General features: G+C 43.3%; 1 protein-coding gene across 1 annotated transcript in view; it reads right to left on the minus strand.

Annotated features, from left to right (window-relative positions):
• The window catches only part of LOC139640344 (dedicator of cytokinesis protein 9-like), a 50267-nt gene that overhangs the window by 27703 nt on the left and 5716 nt on the right, over nucleotides 1-16848 (minus strand). Inside the window, exons 2-12 of the mRNA XM_071514538.1 lie at nucleotides 13759-13875; nucleotides 8824-8913; nucleotides 7116-7198; nucleotides 5343-5412; nucleotides 4371-4466; nucleotides 3789-3923; nucleotides 3195-3369; nucleotides 2723-2778; nucleotides 1806-1880; nucleotides 1457-1597; nucleotides 260-610 (exon numbers count right to left, since the gene is read on the minus strand). Of these exons, the coding sequence (XP_071370639.1) occupies nucleotides 260-610; nucleotides 1457-1597; nucleotides 1806-1880; nucleotides 2723-2778; nucleotides 3195-3369; nucleotides 3789-3923; nucleotides 4371-4466; nucleotides 5343-5412; nucleotides 7116-7198; nucleotides 8824-8913; nucleotides 13759-13875 (1389 nt within the window). The remainder of the gene's footprint in view (nucleotides 1-259; nucleotides 611-1456; nucleotides 1598-1805; nucleotides 1881-2722; nucleotides 2779-3194; nucleotides 3370-3788; nucleotides 3924-4370; nucleotides 4467-5342; nucleotides 5413-7115; nucleotides 7199-8823; nucleotides 8914-13758; nucleotides 13876-16848) is intronic.

The following is a 16848-nucleotide window of genomic DNA, read 5'->3' on the forward strand; positions in this document are numbered from 1 at the left end:
TTGAGTGAAAACCTTGTATCTCCAAAATGTCAACTTTTCAAGAAGCATGAAAAACAGCCTTATTTTTGCTTGACGAACAGTAATTTTGAGTTTATTTACTGTATAATTGGTTTTGAAAAGTTTTCATATACCCAAGGTTTGTAGAATTTTCTCAACCCATAGAGGAACATGTAATCCTTCAATTCATGAAAAGCACCAAAATTGGAAGTACAAGGTTTTCACCCACCAATGCTCTCTGTACAGTCTATGATCTCTGTACCTTGGCTGAGTCTGAGCTCTTCATGTAGGGCTCGGTGCAGTGGGTGATCCCCCCCTGCAGGACCTTCTCAATCCTGGCCACCAGGAAGATCTCTGGGTGGGGGCAGGTGACTGAGAACACCCCCTGTCTGGGGTACTGAAGAGCACCCTCTGGGAGACCGCCGGCCGGCCTGAGGCCACCCAGGGGACCGTCACCGCCCCCGTTGATGTGCGGGTCCGTCCCGCTACCGGAACCTGAAGCTGAGGTCATTTGTCGGACCAAAGGGTGGTTGAGATCCACATGGAAGTCGGCCGAGATCTTTCTGCTGTTCTGGACGTCGAAGAGGGACACGACCACGTAGAAGGGCTCCACCTAGGGGTGCAGGGAGGAGAGGAAAGTGGTTAGTGGTGAGAGAGGCAAGATGAGAGAGACATAGAGAGAGAGAAGGGAAAGGGTAAAAAAGAAAGTAAGAATTCAAGGGATACTCAACCTCCCTAATGCGCTTCCCATTTTTCCATGAAGTCAAAATTTATCATTGATGTAATTCATCTTTCCATACACTCTTTCCACCATGCCTTTCCATTACACAGAGCCATTTGTGTGTGTGTGTGTGTGTGTGTGTGTGTGCATGCATGAGTGAGTGCACACACATTTATGCTTTGGGTGTGTGTGTGTGTTCTGAGCAGCAGAGGTAATGGCTGTGGTTTCCCAGCTGAGTGCTACTGCAGCCCTTCACCCACAGAGCCAGAGACCTCGGGGAGTGACGGCAGGAAACCAGCCTCAGACTGGTGCTAATGCATGGTGGGAGGCCCAGGCTGGTTGCCATGGCAGTGGCCATTTCCTGTGCCAACAGCACTGTTATTGGCGTGGGCCAGCCAAGTAGGCCATCTGAACTGTCTGTGATCTTCTTAACTGATTTAGACCTCGCCCTCATTTGCTAAAGCACATTTCCCGGAATTATGTGAAAAGTGTGTGTTTCCATTTTTGCATGTGCATGTGCATCAATTGGAAGTGTGCCTACTTGAGTCAACTCTCTCTCACACACACACACACACACACACACACACACACACACACTATAACTATTGCAGGCATGGTGGGCTTTCAGTTATACTGTAGCAAACATAATAGTGGCCAAGCAGCAGAGCAGTGAAGACAGACTGCAGTTTTAATACTTAATTTCCAACTGAATGAGATTGATTTGTCACTGAAACATACATTTGTTGTTGGCCCCTCTTCGTTTTCAGCCACACAGCTCTGCAGGTTGAAGGAGAGGTCGTGACAGCTGACCAGGACTCTCTTCCCAAACTTTTCTTCAAACTGCCGCACGTCCGGCTCGATCCCCGAGAAATCCAGTTTCTATGGAAACATCAGCTGTTATCAAAAGGCTCACAGTATAATCGTTGCCACAACAAAAGCCTTTACTCATGAAATCCATAAAACAGTATTTTTTTAGTATTAGCTGATCCAGAGGAAAACAGACTGTGATGCTAATGTTAGGATTTAGACAATGTTATATTCAATATGGGATGCATAGGGCTTTGTAGTCAGGCATTATTTTGCTCACCTGTGTGTCCGGGTCCAAAGTGAACAGTTTGAGGCGAGCCTCACTCCTCATTTTGGATTCAATATCTCTGGCAGTCTGTTGAAAACAAAACAGGAAATACATCTCAGCATCTTTGAATAGCTTATTTTTCATTAAGGAAGTGGGATGGAAATGATCATGCTGTCCATATCAAAGGCTCAAGTTAAAAGATAGACTCAACAATGTGATATAACCAGGATATCCAAGGACAGTGTAGATATTCAGTACTGTCAGTGTACAAAACAATGTTGAGTTGCATCACCCTTGGCATATTAGTCCATATCTGAAGACTTTTTTTTTTTTTACTGCAAAGCCAATAAATATGGCAGGAGTCTCAAACTTATGTCCATTAACACACTATGAATATGACAAACTCGTGTATACTTGTGTGCACCAACTAATTACTTACTAATTTGACGAACCCTTAGGTTCTCAATTCAATACACCTTTCCACTCCTACGGTATAGATGTTGCGTTTACAGTTACAGCAAACCAGAGTATGCCTTTAAATGTTTGTTTTGAAACTGCCACGTTCTTCTGCTGAACAATTCTGCAGTATCTAGTGTGTTGGCTTCATCTGGCCTCTGCATTTGGAGGCCATACACACGATACCAGATGTCAGCTTGGTTAGCACCAACAGGAAAAAGCAAGGCTGCTCCTAAACTATGGACCTGGCTAACATCAAATACAGCTGTTTGCTTTAGCTATACAGCTCAAAACAAAGCTCCACTTACAGTTCAAACTGCTTTCTAGTAAATTTATGTGGCGCCTCAGACGTCCAGATCCCCTCTATGTGGATTTGGGGATCCTCGAAAGCTAAGCCATATGGTGTAAGTATTCGCTGTCATGTGGTCAAACATAGGTGGCATAAATGGGTTTAGCATGTTACAACAGGGTACCTGAAAACTGTCTTGGAAACTTCCAGAGGAAAGGTCTGTTTTTCCAAGCTCGTCATCTGTTGGAGAGATCGACATGAGGTCTGTTAGCTAATGTAATTACTTAAAACATAAAGGTGTGTTGGTCTCTTGGCAACACATTGCCCTCTCTATGAGGAGGCATGGAGAAATACTAAAATAAACGCTGCCAATAATTTGTTTTTTCACGCGTGAGAGGTTCTCATGGAAACATCCTAGAGATGAATTATTCCAAGGGGAAGAGGTGAAACAAAAAAAACGCAGGTGGTCTAAAACAAAGAAGAAAACAAGACATGGAGACAAACACATGCAGACAAACACATGAAAACAAATGCAAAGATAACAGACACAAACGGGCAGAAATAATTGAGCTGGTAACACACACACACACAAACAAAAAATTAAAACCTATAAGTAGCAGTTACGCTAAAAAACATACAAGTGAACACAAACACACCGTCGTGCAGGTCTCCGTTCCTCTTCTCCTGCATGGCCTGCTCAAAGCTGCTGTGGAGAATCTTGTTGAGGGTGCCGATCCACTCGTCCATCTCTGCTTCGCTGTCAGCAGCCAGCAGGTACGTGCTCTTATCCTGCATCTTCAGCTCAAAGGCAAACCGACGCACTTTACTGTTCTGAAAGACCACAAATACCCACAGCTATTTGACACAGTCCACATTGGTGCTTTTTAAATTCACATTTCAGTACCTTTCCTTTCCTCTTCAGTACTTTTTCAATTTAAGTTCTAAGCTAAGGTTACATAACTAGGCTGTCAATTCATTAAATTGGGACAAAGCTCTTTTATTGTGAGCTGAAAACTGAATGCCGCAAGATTTAGTTCCACCTCCTTATCCAGAGAGGACAAAAGTTTCAACTTGGCCTTAGAGGTCTGCATAAATTCATTCTTTGCTTTATCATTCCAGCTCCCGAGCTACCTTTAGAGGCCCATTTTGTACAAGTTCACACTTCATTGAGTGCACACACTTTCATTTTTTAAATTCAATTCCTGTGCCATGTTTGAAGGCCCCAAGTCTGTAATATCCTCGTGTTTTACCTGAACAACCCCCATGCAGGAGTCAAGGAAGATGGTTCCTTTGGGTTCCTTGGAGGTCTTCTCGTCTTTGTAGAAGTTGAGGTTGTAGGATCCATCTCCCAGCTGAGCCAGATGGAAGTACCTCCTCTTGAAGGACTGGGGGATGAAAATAGAGAATGTAAACAGTCCAAATGGCCTCTTGCTCTAAAAATACCATGAGGTGGAAATGGGGCATGGGAAACCTCAAGAGGAAAATGTACTTCAAGCTATGGGTTACTGTAGGAAAAAGTCTAATTCCGTTTCCATATGTGTAGAAAGAGACTGACATATGTTGTAGTAAATCCTTACTGTATTGAAAGGAGCTTACTCTAGCTTCACCCCTAAACAACACAATGAACTGAACCACATAGGAACCACACTGGGTGAGAATGGGCTGCTTACATATCAAAGTCAATATCAGCAGTGTTAAATGGATGCACAGTCAGCACTAACAATATTAATAGGGATTGTGAAAGACATTTAGTGTTCGAGGCAGAGAAGAGTCAGGGAGGGCAGCGAGGAGACATATTTTATCACAAGTGAACCTTTTACTCCGTTACCCACCCGCATTGTAACGCTGATCGCACTGTTCATGTTGCCTTTGTACAGCCAGCCGTGTTTAGACACCCCTCCCTTCTGAGAGCCCAGGGAGGCTGTGTCCTGTGGGTGGAGGTAAATACAGATTAGTATACACACACACACACATACACACACAACACACAGACAAGCATCCACCCAAGAATAGGCAAATGCACAAACGTGATGCATGCATGTACATTTCTACATACACGGTACACTCACGTATACACACACACACACACACACACCTGCTGACATGTTCATACAGAAGTTCTCCAACTCTTCCATCATTTGACCAAACACACACACACACACACTTTGATTGTTGCTGTTTGAGCTTAGAAATGTGCTGACTGCCTTCAAGGCCACTGGCAGGAGCATTGACTGTCTGTTCAGTATCGAGAACGCTCCTCATTAAGTTCAACTATTAAGATCAACACTGCACTTCTATAATCTCCGGGGATTTCAGCCATGACGGTCTGTCCATTAAAGGTCACTGCCCTTTAGTTCAATCAATGCTTGAAGGAAGGTAATTATTGGGAAGGGATGCGCCCTTACATGCCTCAAATGTCATGAAGAAGATGTTAGATATTCTGGGAAACAGCGTGGGTCTATAACACTTACACCTACAAAGAAAACAGTGAAACGTTGGCTTGGAAAAGAAGTGTGAAATGCAAGGTAGAAATGCTATCTTAGGAAATAAATTAAAAAATAGTCTTGGTGCTGTAGAACATCCCCTCAGAAGCGAGTTTCTGTTTGAACTGGGTTTACCGAAGCCTAGAAAAAGGTTGAACTCGTTAGCCTCACAGAGTCATTATTTATTAAAAGTCTTCAGGGGGTTTGCCAGGAAGGCAGCGCTGTTCCTCGCACAAGCGGAACTGAATCATGATGAGCGTCTGCTGGACAAACAGGGTTTCCTGAAGGAAGAGGAGAGCATTCTGGGATTTGTTTACTAACCTCATCTTTTTCCACGTCTTCGTCCACCTCAAATAGGTGAGCTGCCAGCTTCTCAGGCCTTGACACCTTACTGAAAGAAAAAAGATTAGATATAAATTAGGCCTGGCTCACTTGGTAGCCTGCTATTTATATACTTTTAGTTGGGGTTTTTTTCACAGCTCATGGATTCTGGGAGAATTAAAACCTTGTTAAAAATGGAAAATGTAGAATGGTCTGACTCCTTTACTTGTGTCACTTCATACGTTCCTTATTCTTTATTTGGATACCCATTAGCTGGCACTCAATTTGTTTTATGGTGCCTGTATTGTTGAATTCTGAATTTATTATGTCCTCTATACCACATTCAACTATTCACGATGTACCTTCTGCATTGTATAATCAGTGTTACATTTCAGAATACAACAAAGTCTCCATTGGCTGTGGTTTCTTTTCTCAAGGCCACTGCAGAGTGCCTCTAGTTTTACTAGTCAGGATGCAGCTCAAGTACTGCAGCTGCGCCTCTAAGTGCAACTCAAACCCCAGATGAACAGTTTGCCCTTCGACCTTCACAAGACCCGACTTGCTCCGGGGAACTACTAGCATAAACAAAGTCAAGGCCAAGGCCAAGGCCGAGGCCAAGGGTTGTCTAGCTTTCATGCTACAATGTTCGAAACATGACATGTAACATCTGTAAAGCACATTCCTGTCCTTAAGGAAAGTCGCTCAAACTAAGGACACTGTGGACATGCTGCAACGTGGGATTTCCCCTCTGTTTTAATGATATCAATCAGCGATGGTCCCAGAATAGTTTGATTATCCTTGGTAGAAAAACACAGGAAGCCCTCTATTGTTGTTGTGCAACAGCTTGGACCCTCCGAGACATGGATTTCCTTACTTCTAGGGATCTGGGTAAAACATTCACTGGACAGTAAACAAAGGGCAGTGTCACTGAACATGATGAGATTTCTAATATGGCTCAAAGGGCTTTTGCAGCACAGTGTAACATGCAATGGCCAAAGCAGACACAACATACCTTAACTAGCTGGACAGCATAAGCAGTTATGGATGGATTTTTAGGATAATATCCAAGCATTCTCAATCCAGGTGTCTCAGACTGAATATCTACAGTAGGCTATACAGACTGCTCTTGCAATTTAACACCATAAGTAAATTTTTTACATTTATTAATCTAACTGTTAAATTTCTAAATGATTTTATATTGCAAGAGCAGTGTACAGAAATTTCTTTTGCCTGTTTTATTGGATTTTTGAACACAAAATAAGTTAAGACTAAGAAATTAAATATTCAGAAGAAGCCAACTGTAGATGTCACACTTTTGCTGCACATTTGCTGCTCTTCCCTTGTGAAAACCTATTTGAATTTGGGTTTTTTTCTTTTTCAACAGACGATAAAAGGAATACTCTTTCCATTTATTTCATTTGAGAGACTTGACTTTTGTGTTTGAATATACCAATTCAGTTCTATTGTATATATCTGAAAAAGAATAGCTGTGACCTTGGCGGCATGAATGCAGCTTAGATCGAGTACAGATGCATGATGGGAGATTTCCACAATGGCTGGCACTGTACTGCATCTTACTGCTGCTGAGAATAGGGGGAAGGTAAAAGTGGTCCACTCCCAAATGATTTTTTTCGCTGAGACCACAGTCTGATGGACCTGTCAGTAGAACTGTCTGCACCTCGCCACACCTGTTACAGCTGAAACACACACACACATACACACACACACACACACACACATGGACTCCCAGTGGGCTGCACAACAGGCACTCACTTTGGGAGCTGGCGGAAGTCTCCAGAATATTCTTCATACTTGTAATTAACCACATGCCAGTCTGACTTGTAGGTTTTGATGCACTGCAGACAGAGAAAGAAAGGAGGGGGTGAGGAGTCATTTCAGCAAGAACAAATTAACTGAGGTACTCACAAGTACGGTCCAGACACAGAGGGGCTCAGGTTTGTTATGTTACTACCTTAGAAAAATAAAGGCACATTTGAATTCCATCCCAAGAAAAATTATTATGTATTTTTAAAGCAGGAATGAAATTGTATGGACCTTGTTGCCTTCAAGGCAGACCAGTTGAGGGAGTTTTAGCAGATGCTAATACAGTAAGACCGCTAAATTGCATTACATCCAGCTGAATTAGCAAGATAAACATTCATCGTGCTGTACAGTATGTCGGTCTCTGGAGCAGTGCTGTATCCCTATCTGAATAATCCTTAAACATAAACTACCACTGTCCATGTCTAGTTTACATTTCCCCGAATCATTCTGCAATGCATGCCATATGTAATTATTATTGTAAAGATTTTACGTGTTTTTCACTTTTGAAATACTTTACGTGTGTCAAACTTAGCCTGCTGTCCTGGCTAACAAAGATGCCACAGACAAGAAGACATGGATGTGACAGTTAAGTTTGTAATGCAACATGTTTTTGAGGGATTAGCTCCTGGCGGAGACTTCCATTTCTCCCTGTGGGTGTCAGCTGATTGACAGTAAGCAGAGCACAATGTACTGCGCAAACTGATATTAAAACACTCAACTCAACACAATGAAATAATGATAAAATAGAAACTGACAAAACGAAATTAAGGCTTCATGTTTGCTGTAATGATTATCTAGCTCAGGTAATTTTCAAGTCCGTGGAAGTTATTTTTCGTACTGTACAAAAAAACGAATGGCAGCAAATGGCTTCTTCTTCTGGAGGAAACCTTCCTTCCATGCTTTAACTTTTATTGTTGTGATCGGGATGCTACAATTATGTGCGTACCAATTCTGCAAATTCATGAAATACACATGTTTAGGGTAAGGGACAGTAAAAAAATGGAAAAATACATTCTGAGAAAGAGCTTCCCATCTGTCTAAGGGACTACAGCTGCTCCAGATGTATATGATGTAATTCCTGGCTGCAGCCATGGGGGACTATCCCCTAACAGACCAATCAGACCACACCCAGCCAGACCCCAGCGCACAGCTCCTCCAAAATAACATGATGTGACCCCAGTATGAACCGAGGACCCCATCTGTGGCCTATCCACTGTACTGGGTGGAAAAACTGGGGGGGGGGGGGGGGGCAAAAACAAAAGGGAGTTCATTTAAAGGGCAACAACATGATTTTTCATCTGCACAGTATTGGTTTTCCTTTGTATTGTCTCAAAATCTAGTCCATGACACGAGTGGTCAAACAAAAGCTTCCTCTGAAATCGAATCAAATCTGAATGAATCCCTGGCTGGATTCTTGGCTGGACTTATGAACTCCAGCATCTGATGGGTCTTCAGGGTGTTAAGAGCCGGTTGCATTATCTGGACAGAAGCGAAACACCTGTGTTTGGGTGAAAGGGGAGAAAAACGTGGCTTTGCACCGAACAAAAGGATAAAGCGGGGCTCGGGTCAAGACGGAAAGGTTGAGACTTTGGCCGAGACGGAAGGCCGAGGAGTGGGCGAAGCCGGCTTACGGCCCCAGGTATTGTGTTAGTTTTACCTCTTGGACAAACAGAGAGTGAGCCTCCTTCTCTGCATTCTCTGGCACCGTGGAGAAGAGAGTCCTGCCCAGGCGCCTGAGGGTGGAGATCTGAGGAGAGAGAGAGAGAGAGGGAGAGAGAGAGCAAGAGAGATGGAGAGCAGGCATGAAAAACAGACTGATATAAGAGCTTGGCACGACAGATCGAACCTGCTCCTGTTTTTAAACAACAGGGTGAATTCACATATTTAGCGCTGTACCTTTGCTGGTTTTACTGCTCCTCATAATTATACAATAATTTATTGATCGCTGTAGGGCAATTCTCTTTTCACTTCCCCCCTCATAGGGAGGTCAGAGGTCAAGGTGCTGATAGGGATTCAGTGTATTGCTCAAGGACACTTCAGCAGGGTGGCAGCTTGCCAAATCAGAGGGCCTGAACACCAGTCCTCCTAGTGAGTCTTCCCACTCACTATGCCACCCTGCTACTCCATTCATGAATTCATGGATGGTCAGACCATATCACATTCAGTTCTGACTGTAACAAATGTGAAAATGTACTGTAATAGGTGGAAATGAATGGAAATGCTGCTTTTGTTCTTTTGAGTTATTCAGAGAAAAAAACAATCCAGAGTGTTTCTGAGAATCGTCTACAATAGTCGAGCCTTATTCCAGTCCTCATTCTGCCCCAGTGGGAGACGGTTATACAGGCAGACATGGAGGGGCTTTACTCTGCAGCCTTATTAGATGGATACAGGCGTACAGATCCACAACGAGAGGAGGAGCCTGAGAATCCATATTCGAGGAGCAAAAAGAGCCTCAGGGCGTCAGGACTGCTGGGCTGGCAAGTCTTCCATGCTGGTGGAGGCTCCAGTGGTCATTGCTCCCAGTTAGTGTTCTGGTTTTCCACTCAACCCACAAAGATGAGGAGGGAAGATAGGCACAATGACCTAGTCTTGTCATAAATCTCCCATTCTTATGCTGGGAAGCGCATACAGTTTTTGTGCCACTGCCATCATTCGTCCAGTTCACTTGCAATAGCTATGGAAGAAGTTTCAGTAACCTAAATTGAGCTCAATATAGTTCAATATATTCTGGCCTGTATAATCTGTATGCAGGCCAAAAAGCTCTGATATGTTCTATAATTCAGCAGCATCATTGATATGTTAGGACATTCACAGTGAGGGAAATATAGGAGATAATGAGGAAAACATTGGATTTTTGGACCAATAGTGCACTCATTTGGCTACAAAACACTTGGATTATGCTTTATGAGCTGTTTGGAGAAATCTGATGGACATTTTATGCTTTTTTGGCGCTGTAAAAAGATGGCCCCATTAACTTCAATAGTGTGGCAGAAGACTGAGATGGAAATACAGGGGCTAACTCGCTGTGTGGTTTTGTTGGTCCAACAAACTTCAATGGAGCTTAGACTGACATGGAGCGGAGTAGATAATGACTGAATTTTCATTTTAGGGTGAACGGCCAGCAGGAAGAGAATCAGCATACCGCATAATAGATACTTCTATCTAACTAAGGTCAGCTTGAGCTGTAACCCCTATTTCCTAGTCTGCATTTCTGCCGATTCACTCCACCTATTCACACTCAGCCTGTCAATTTGACCAGTCACTCACGGAAGACTTTGACCAAAGCGCACCGCTGTCAATCAACCGCAAGCAAGACCCACTGGCTGCCAATTAACGGCATTCCTTTCCCAGTCATTAAACCGGAGCTTTGATGACTTCCACTGGGGCCAGAGGAGCATGCTCCCACAGGCAGAGCCGCTGCGGGGCAGATAGGGTGATGCCAGGCGTTAAATTCCCCCTCATGGAGAAGCCTGGGCACAGCGGGCAGGGAGAGGAGGAGAGAGCTGGGAGCCACTCCAGTCTTCTGATATGCTCTTTGCACCTTGAAGAGTTCAGGGGCTGTAGAGTGAGTGTGCATGTAAGGATGGATGAATCTTCATTTTGGGATGAACGGGCAACAGGTAGAGAATCAGCATACTGCATAATAGATATCTGTCTGGCTCTCTGTTGAAACTTGGTAGAAGGAAAGAGGATTCTGGTCAAGTGGAAGATGGGTAATTTCATTCTTACCTGATTACCATCCACTACTATGAACTAAGATCTCATACTATATTGTTGTCTGTCCAAGGATCTTTCTGATACTTCCTTGTGTCTTAGTGAATGTGCATGTATGAAAAGCTAATCTATAACTCAACACTCTACCTCCTTCCATAGTGAGGCCCAACTCTCTCCCACATACCCAGTTACTGTGTGTGTGTGTGTGTGTGTGTGTGTGTGTATGTGTGTGTGTGTGTGTGCGCGCGCATGCGCACACTGAGCGCAGACCTTTGTGTCTGGCTGGCTCCCTCCCTCCTCTCTGAGCCCAGTGATGTAAAACACATGGCAGGTTAGACAGATGGACAGACTGGATCTGACCCGACACACACACACACACACACACACACACACACACACACAAAGAACAGGGGAGTTACTTATGGCTGTGCACTGCAGACGGCCTTGTAATGAGAACCACTAATCATCTACTGATTGTGAAATAAAGTCGGGAAGCGGGCTGTACGTTGTAGATTTCCCACCACATACTCTATTGTTGTCCTGAACTTCAATTCACTGCTACAGTATGATCTATTCTATTCTATTCTATTCTATTCTATACCCTTATATATCATCAAAACTTTCCCATGGCATATTTTTGTTCCCTACATGACTATTACAGTACTGTGTATTCTATTCTATTCTATTCTGCTTTTCTTCCCTTAACATGACTATTACAGTACTGTCTATTCTATTCTATTCTATTCTATTCTATTCTATTCTATTCTATGTACTGCATCAGGATGATAAAGATAGTGTAAGGCAGGTTCACAGTAAATTGACAAATACTTTCCTTTGATTGTGAACTTTCTGGAGCTCACTGTATCACACCATCCCATATCAGAATAGTACAATAACATAGCATAGTAAACCATGACGTTGTTGTCAACTGAAAACCTTGTGACTCCATCACCTCCACCTTTTCATATTTTAACTCCAACTAAAGGATTACATGCTCCTCTATGGGTTGAGAAAATTCTACAATCCTCAGGCTGATGAAACCCTTTCAAATCCATTGGATAAACCCTAAAATGCACGGCTGTCAAGCTGAAACCAGGCTGTTTTTCTTAGTTCAGGAGAAGTTGACATTTTGGAGATACAAGGTTTTCACCTGACAGCAGCGATATGCTCTGCCACCCGCCGTCACACCATACTGACAGCACATCACACTCATGGCATCCCTCAGTGTAACAAAGGGGAAGGCTCCCATTCATCTAGGACATGAAGAGACCTGCATCACCCCCCCTCTCAGGTGAGTTTCAGACTCCCAGTCTTCAGATTCTGCACTGGATCCATTTTTTCTCAACACATACTTCCAAACATATTCTCATTTCTGTCTGCCTGATTTCATTTCCTCAAGACATGCTTCGAAAAGGAGTCCTGTCTTCGGAATTTGTTCAGAGCTCATGATTTTTTCAGAGTACTTCAAAAAGATATATGAATCGAGGCATGGCAAACAGTGATGACTCTGACTCTGAGTCTCTCCCTCTCTCTTTGTTTCTCTAGAAAGCGGGGAGTGGACGCCGCTGAGATCCCTCTCAGCACTGGAGTGAGCTGCAGTGATGTAATGTTGACACAGTCTTTGAGCTCCTTTGAACACAAACAGCAGATCTACGGAGCGTGTAAATGTTTGAGAGAGCGTGAGCCAACGGTTACATGGACTCAAAATTCAAATTTATGACCGATTTCACATATGGGTTCACAGAGCGATATCGCAATTTGCCAAGTTGCTTATGATCAGCGACACTAAGCTCTTGCAGGTGTCGATTTCCTCAGAAGATGCAAGTCAAGTGCAGTGAAGAGGAAATTTAAGGCAAAATTGACATTGTACGTAAGCTTTGTGGTGTGGACTTTTTAAACACACTCCATTCGAGAAAGTATGAGACCGTTTGTCAAGAGCACTGGACCATATAATTGGTTAAGAGGATATAGGTTAGGTAACTTTTATTTATACAAGGAAGGTTGACTGCGCAGGCTTCCTCTTTCTCAGCAACGCTCCGCTTCACACAACAACAACACTCAGTTACTCATATTGATTCCACGGCCTTGAGCAGCTTCCATGGGACCGGTTGGGGGTGAAGTGCCTTGCTCAAGTGGCCGTGGCTGGCAGTAGTTACATGAGAGGGAAGCAATTCTTATTGACTTCCCAAGCACAGATTTTCCCACCCGGGATTCAAACTTGCAATTTATTATAAGCCCACTTGTCTAACCTTTAAAGGAAAATTCCAACTCCTCAGATACTCATACACTTATATAGTTATATATCATCAATCTGTTATGTTCAATGCATAGTTGCAGATGCAGAGTTATTTTGTGATGAAGTGTTGTTTGTTTTTTTGTGTACACATTTTCCCCTCAACCTGCCTCATTTATTTCTACTTCAGTTAGTGATTTCCTACATTTCCCAGAATGACTTTCAACAACCTCCAGAGAACGTGTATGAACTTGTTGCATTCAGCTGTGGGTTATACATGTAGGAGAGAGCAATATCGACACTGGCTGCATTGCATTCTGGTCTACTGAGGCTACTGTCGGTGGGGAAATTGGTATCTCTGCCTCTTCTAAGAAGGATTTCTCCCAGTATGATCCCTGTATGAAAACAGTGAGTCTGGAAAGAAGGTGTTACTCTTTGATTCTGAGGGACTGACACCAAAACCTGACATTTAACGATGATGTTTTAGATGCAAGTATTCCGCCTGCTGAAGTGTCCTTGAGCAAAACACTGAACCCCTACCAGCTCCACCTCTGACCTCTGACCTCCCTACAAGGGGGGTAAAGCTCAAAGACAATTCACCTACAGGGCTCAATAAAGTATCACTTTAATATCATCACTGCTTACCTGGAAGTCATCAGGGGGGAACTGCAACATGTCCCGCAGAACATCACTGATGATCTGGGTCTTCCTCTGCAGCAGCACGTTCTCATAGTCCAGAGGCTCTATGATCTTGGGCTTTACCTGAGGAGCAGATGACAACAGCAGGTCAAGAAGTGTCGACATATGGCGAGACTACATGGAAGATGGCGCCATACTGATAGCAGCAGGAGTCTGTTTTTGTGCTGTCCAGCTACCTTTGTTTCTTTTTAAATGTAGTTTGTTTTCATTTATTGAAATTTCCCCCAGGATAAATAAACTAACTATCTATCTATCCATCTATCTATCTAACAAACATACAGTACTTCAGAAACCTATGCATTTATTGGATTGGAATGCCGCAGAAAGCACACAATAAAAATACACAGGGAATGTACGTCAACTTTACAATGAGATTTAACCACAGCTTTTTCAATTTTTGATCCACAATTGGACAGCTAGTGAGGGTATCACCATATGGTGTTGTGGGATGAGTTACAGAGGGAAATCTTGGGGAATTCAGGCTGAAAACAAACTGTCATTGTCCTCTCAGAGGCTTGCTGGTTGACAGCTACAGCTATCGGTTTACTGGCAGAGAGTGAGAGAGAGAGCTGAATGTGGGTTAAGAGAGGAGGATATGCTAGAAAGGGATGAGAGAGAGAAGGGAGGGATGGATGGAGCGAGACGCTCTGTGTGCCATTGTACCAGTCACTGTGCTATGAGCTCACATGCAAAGCCTAAGCTAGATTAGCTATTACTGGTCCTCTCAGCTCTTGGAATCTCCAGCGAGAAGACTCACATTTCCGAGAATTTCCAGGAACATACACTATCTCCTCATACCAATGCCCACTGCAGGAAGATTTACAGTCTAAATACAATTCTTAGTATCATCATAAATCCTTGTGCTCTATTATAACACTGTAGCCTTTCTGAGCATCCACTCTTGGTAGCGATTCACAGGATAAGCCTAGTTCATGGTCCAGCAGAGCCAAACCTCTCCCAGCGTTGCAGACGTCGGCTCCAGCATTCCAAGGAAACGACCCAGGAGGTTCCTGTGGCATGTCCTCCCTTACTGTGGTCAAAAAATATGAATCTCCAGATATCAATATCTGCCCACACATGTGGCTGTGTCTACATGTTCAGATCCAAAGATGTAGGAAGCATGCAAAGCTTTGATCTATTTAAAGCTGCACTAGGTATGATTTTTACGTAAAACTACACATCTTATCAGCCTAAATCACAAAGTGGGGGTCCATCCTCCTTAGTTGAGACCCCTGTAGATTCCCCTTATTTGTGCAAATGAAATTCTGGTGTCTCTCCACCCACAGGATGTAACGAACAGTGTTAACATGTTACAAAGTCATGCTAGTAACAGTATCCTTTGGTATAGAGCCATCATAGACCAGACAGACAGTTACCTCTCATGTGCAAAGTTGCCTAGTGCAGCTTGAAAACAACAGGGAAAAAAATGCAGACAACAGACAAAAAAAAATCAGCCACTAGACAAAACATCAGCATTGCCAATCATTCCATCACTCAATACATTTCCACAGTTGATAGTCGGTCCGACTGTGGCTGCTAAGCATGTCTGTGATCCAGATTATTTGGATTAGCCTCTTGGTCCGTTTCCAAAGAATACACAGCAAACCAAGGCCAATAAAACAGACGTCTGACTGCAGATTTACATTATAATTTGTCCAATCCTCCTGATGATGCAATGAAAATATCCCTTAGTATCTCTCAGCCCTTTGGATGTAAAGATCATCTGATAAGCAGAAAATCGACGGTCTGATTTCCAACTGGATATTAGCCATTGAGGCGAAAGATAACAGTAACCAGCTGTGAACTGTGAGCTGCGAGTAATTATCCCACATGAAGACAAGACAGAGCCAATTATGTGGTGAAGTCCAGTTTAACTTCCATTAGCTAAAACAAAAGCTCTGTGGATGAAGATACAGTGGTTAGTAAGCTGTTTGAATTAAATTATTTTTGCTAACAGTAGAATAGGTGAGATTAGTGCTCAACCAATAATTGGCAGAGTAATTCCAGTTTACTTGTTACTTGTGTTAACCAAAAATAGGGAAGGTTTGAAAACACGGATACCCACTGAACAAAATTACTGTTGACATGAAAGTAAAACTAATTTTGGAAAAATAACTGTTATTAACTATTTTAAGTCCTCCCAAATACATTACATGAGATGGAATCATCTACAAGTTTTTTTCTAAAAATGCTAAAAATGGAAATATGGTGCTTTGAAATGACACCCTTACTGTCTTTCTGATTTGGCCAGTGAACATCACAAACATATCTACTGCTAGTCTCCCTGCAAATATATCATCACACCTTTGAAATGCACCCAACTTGTCAAACTACCTGACTCCAGCACAGGAGCGGTTAACGACCAAAAGGAGCCACAAGTGCTCCATTTCCTAAAAAAAGATCAACATTCAACCCCCCTGAGAGGTGGACCCTGAAGCTGCTATTTTCCCATTTCCGTCCAACCCCTTTTTGAAAGACAGCATGCCTCTTCAAAGCTCTTCATGAAAGGGAATCTAAGCGATAATACAGCATTTAAATGATTGAATCACATCAGTAATAAGCGAGCAACTCCCTTGACCAGGGGGCTCAGGACTGGATTTAGAATAATGTCAAGCACTGATTGCTCCAACACAACCTAGGCCAAGCACTGTAAAAGGTCCCACACATTTACAATGCAGTTACATGCAGCACAGCAAGAGATGGCACAGTACAGTCACAGGATTAGACAAGTCGGCCCAGACTTACCGCTGCCACCTGTGACCCAGCCTCCACCTCCGCCTCAATCTCAGCCAGGCTCTTGTACTGCTGTGGAGACTCTATTACCATCTCCCTTTTGGGGGCTTTGCCTGCCCGGCCCTGCATGGTCACTACCCGATCCAGCAGTCCTGTGTGCAGCAGTCCAAGGAATGCTGTATAGCGTATAATCAGGTGTGAGACTCACTGCAGAGAGATTGCCATGGTAGAAAGTTTGCCTGCGGTCTGTGAAAGTTGTGAGAGCTTTGCCGACGTCCAGTGAGATTCCCCCTGCACTCAGTC

Source organism: Centroberyx affinis, unplaced genomic scaffold, assembly GCF_046629955.1.
Source record: "Centroberyx affinis isolate AG114_WGS23_722 - 3 ecotype Tasmania unplaced genomic scaffold, CSIRO-AGI_Caff_v1 ptg000287l_1, whole genome shotgun sequence".
NCBI classification, from domain to species: Eukaryota; Metazoa; Chordata; class Actinopteri; order Beryciformes; family Berycidae; genus Centroberyx; species Centroberyx affinis.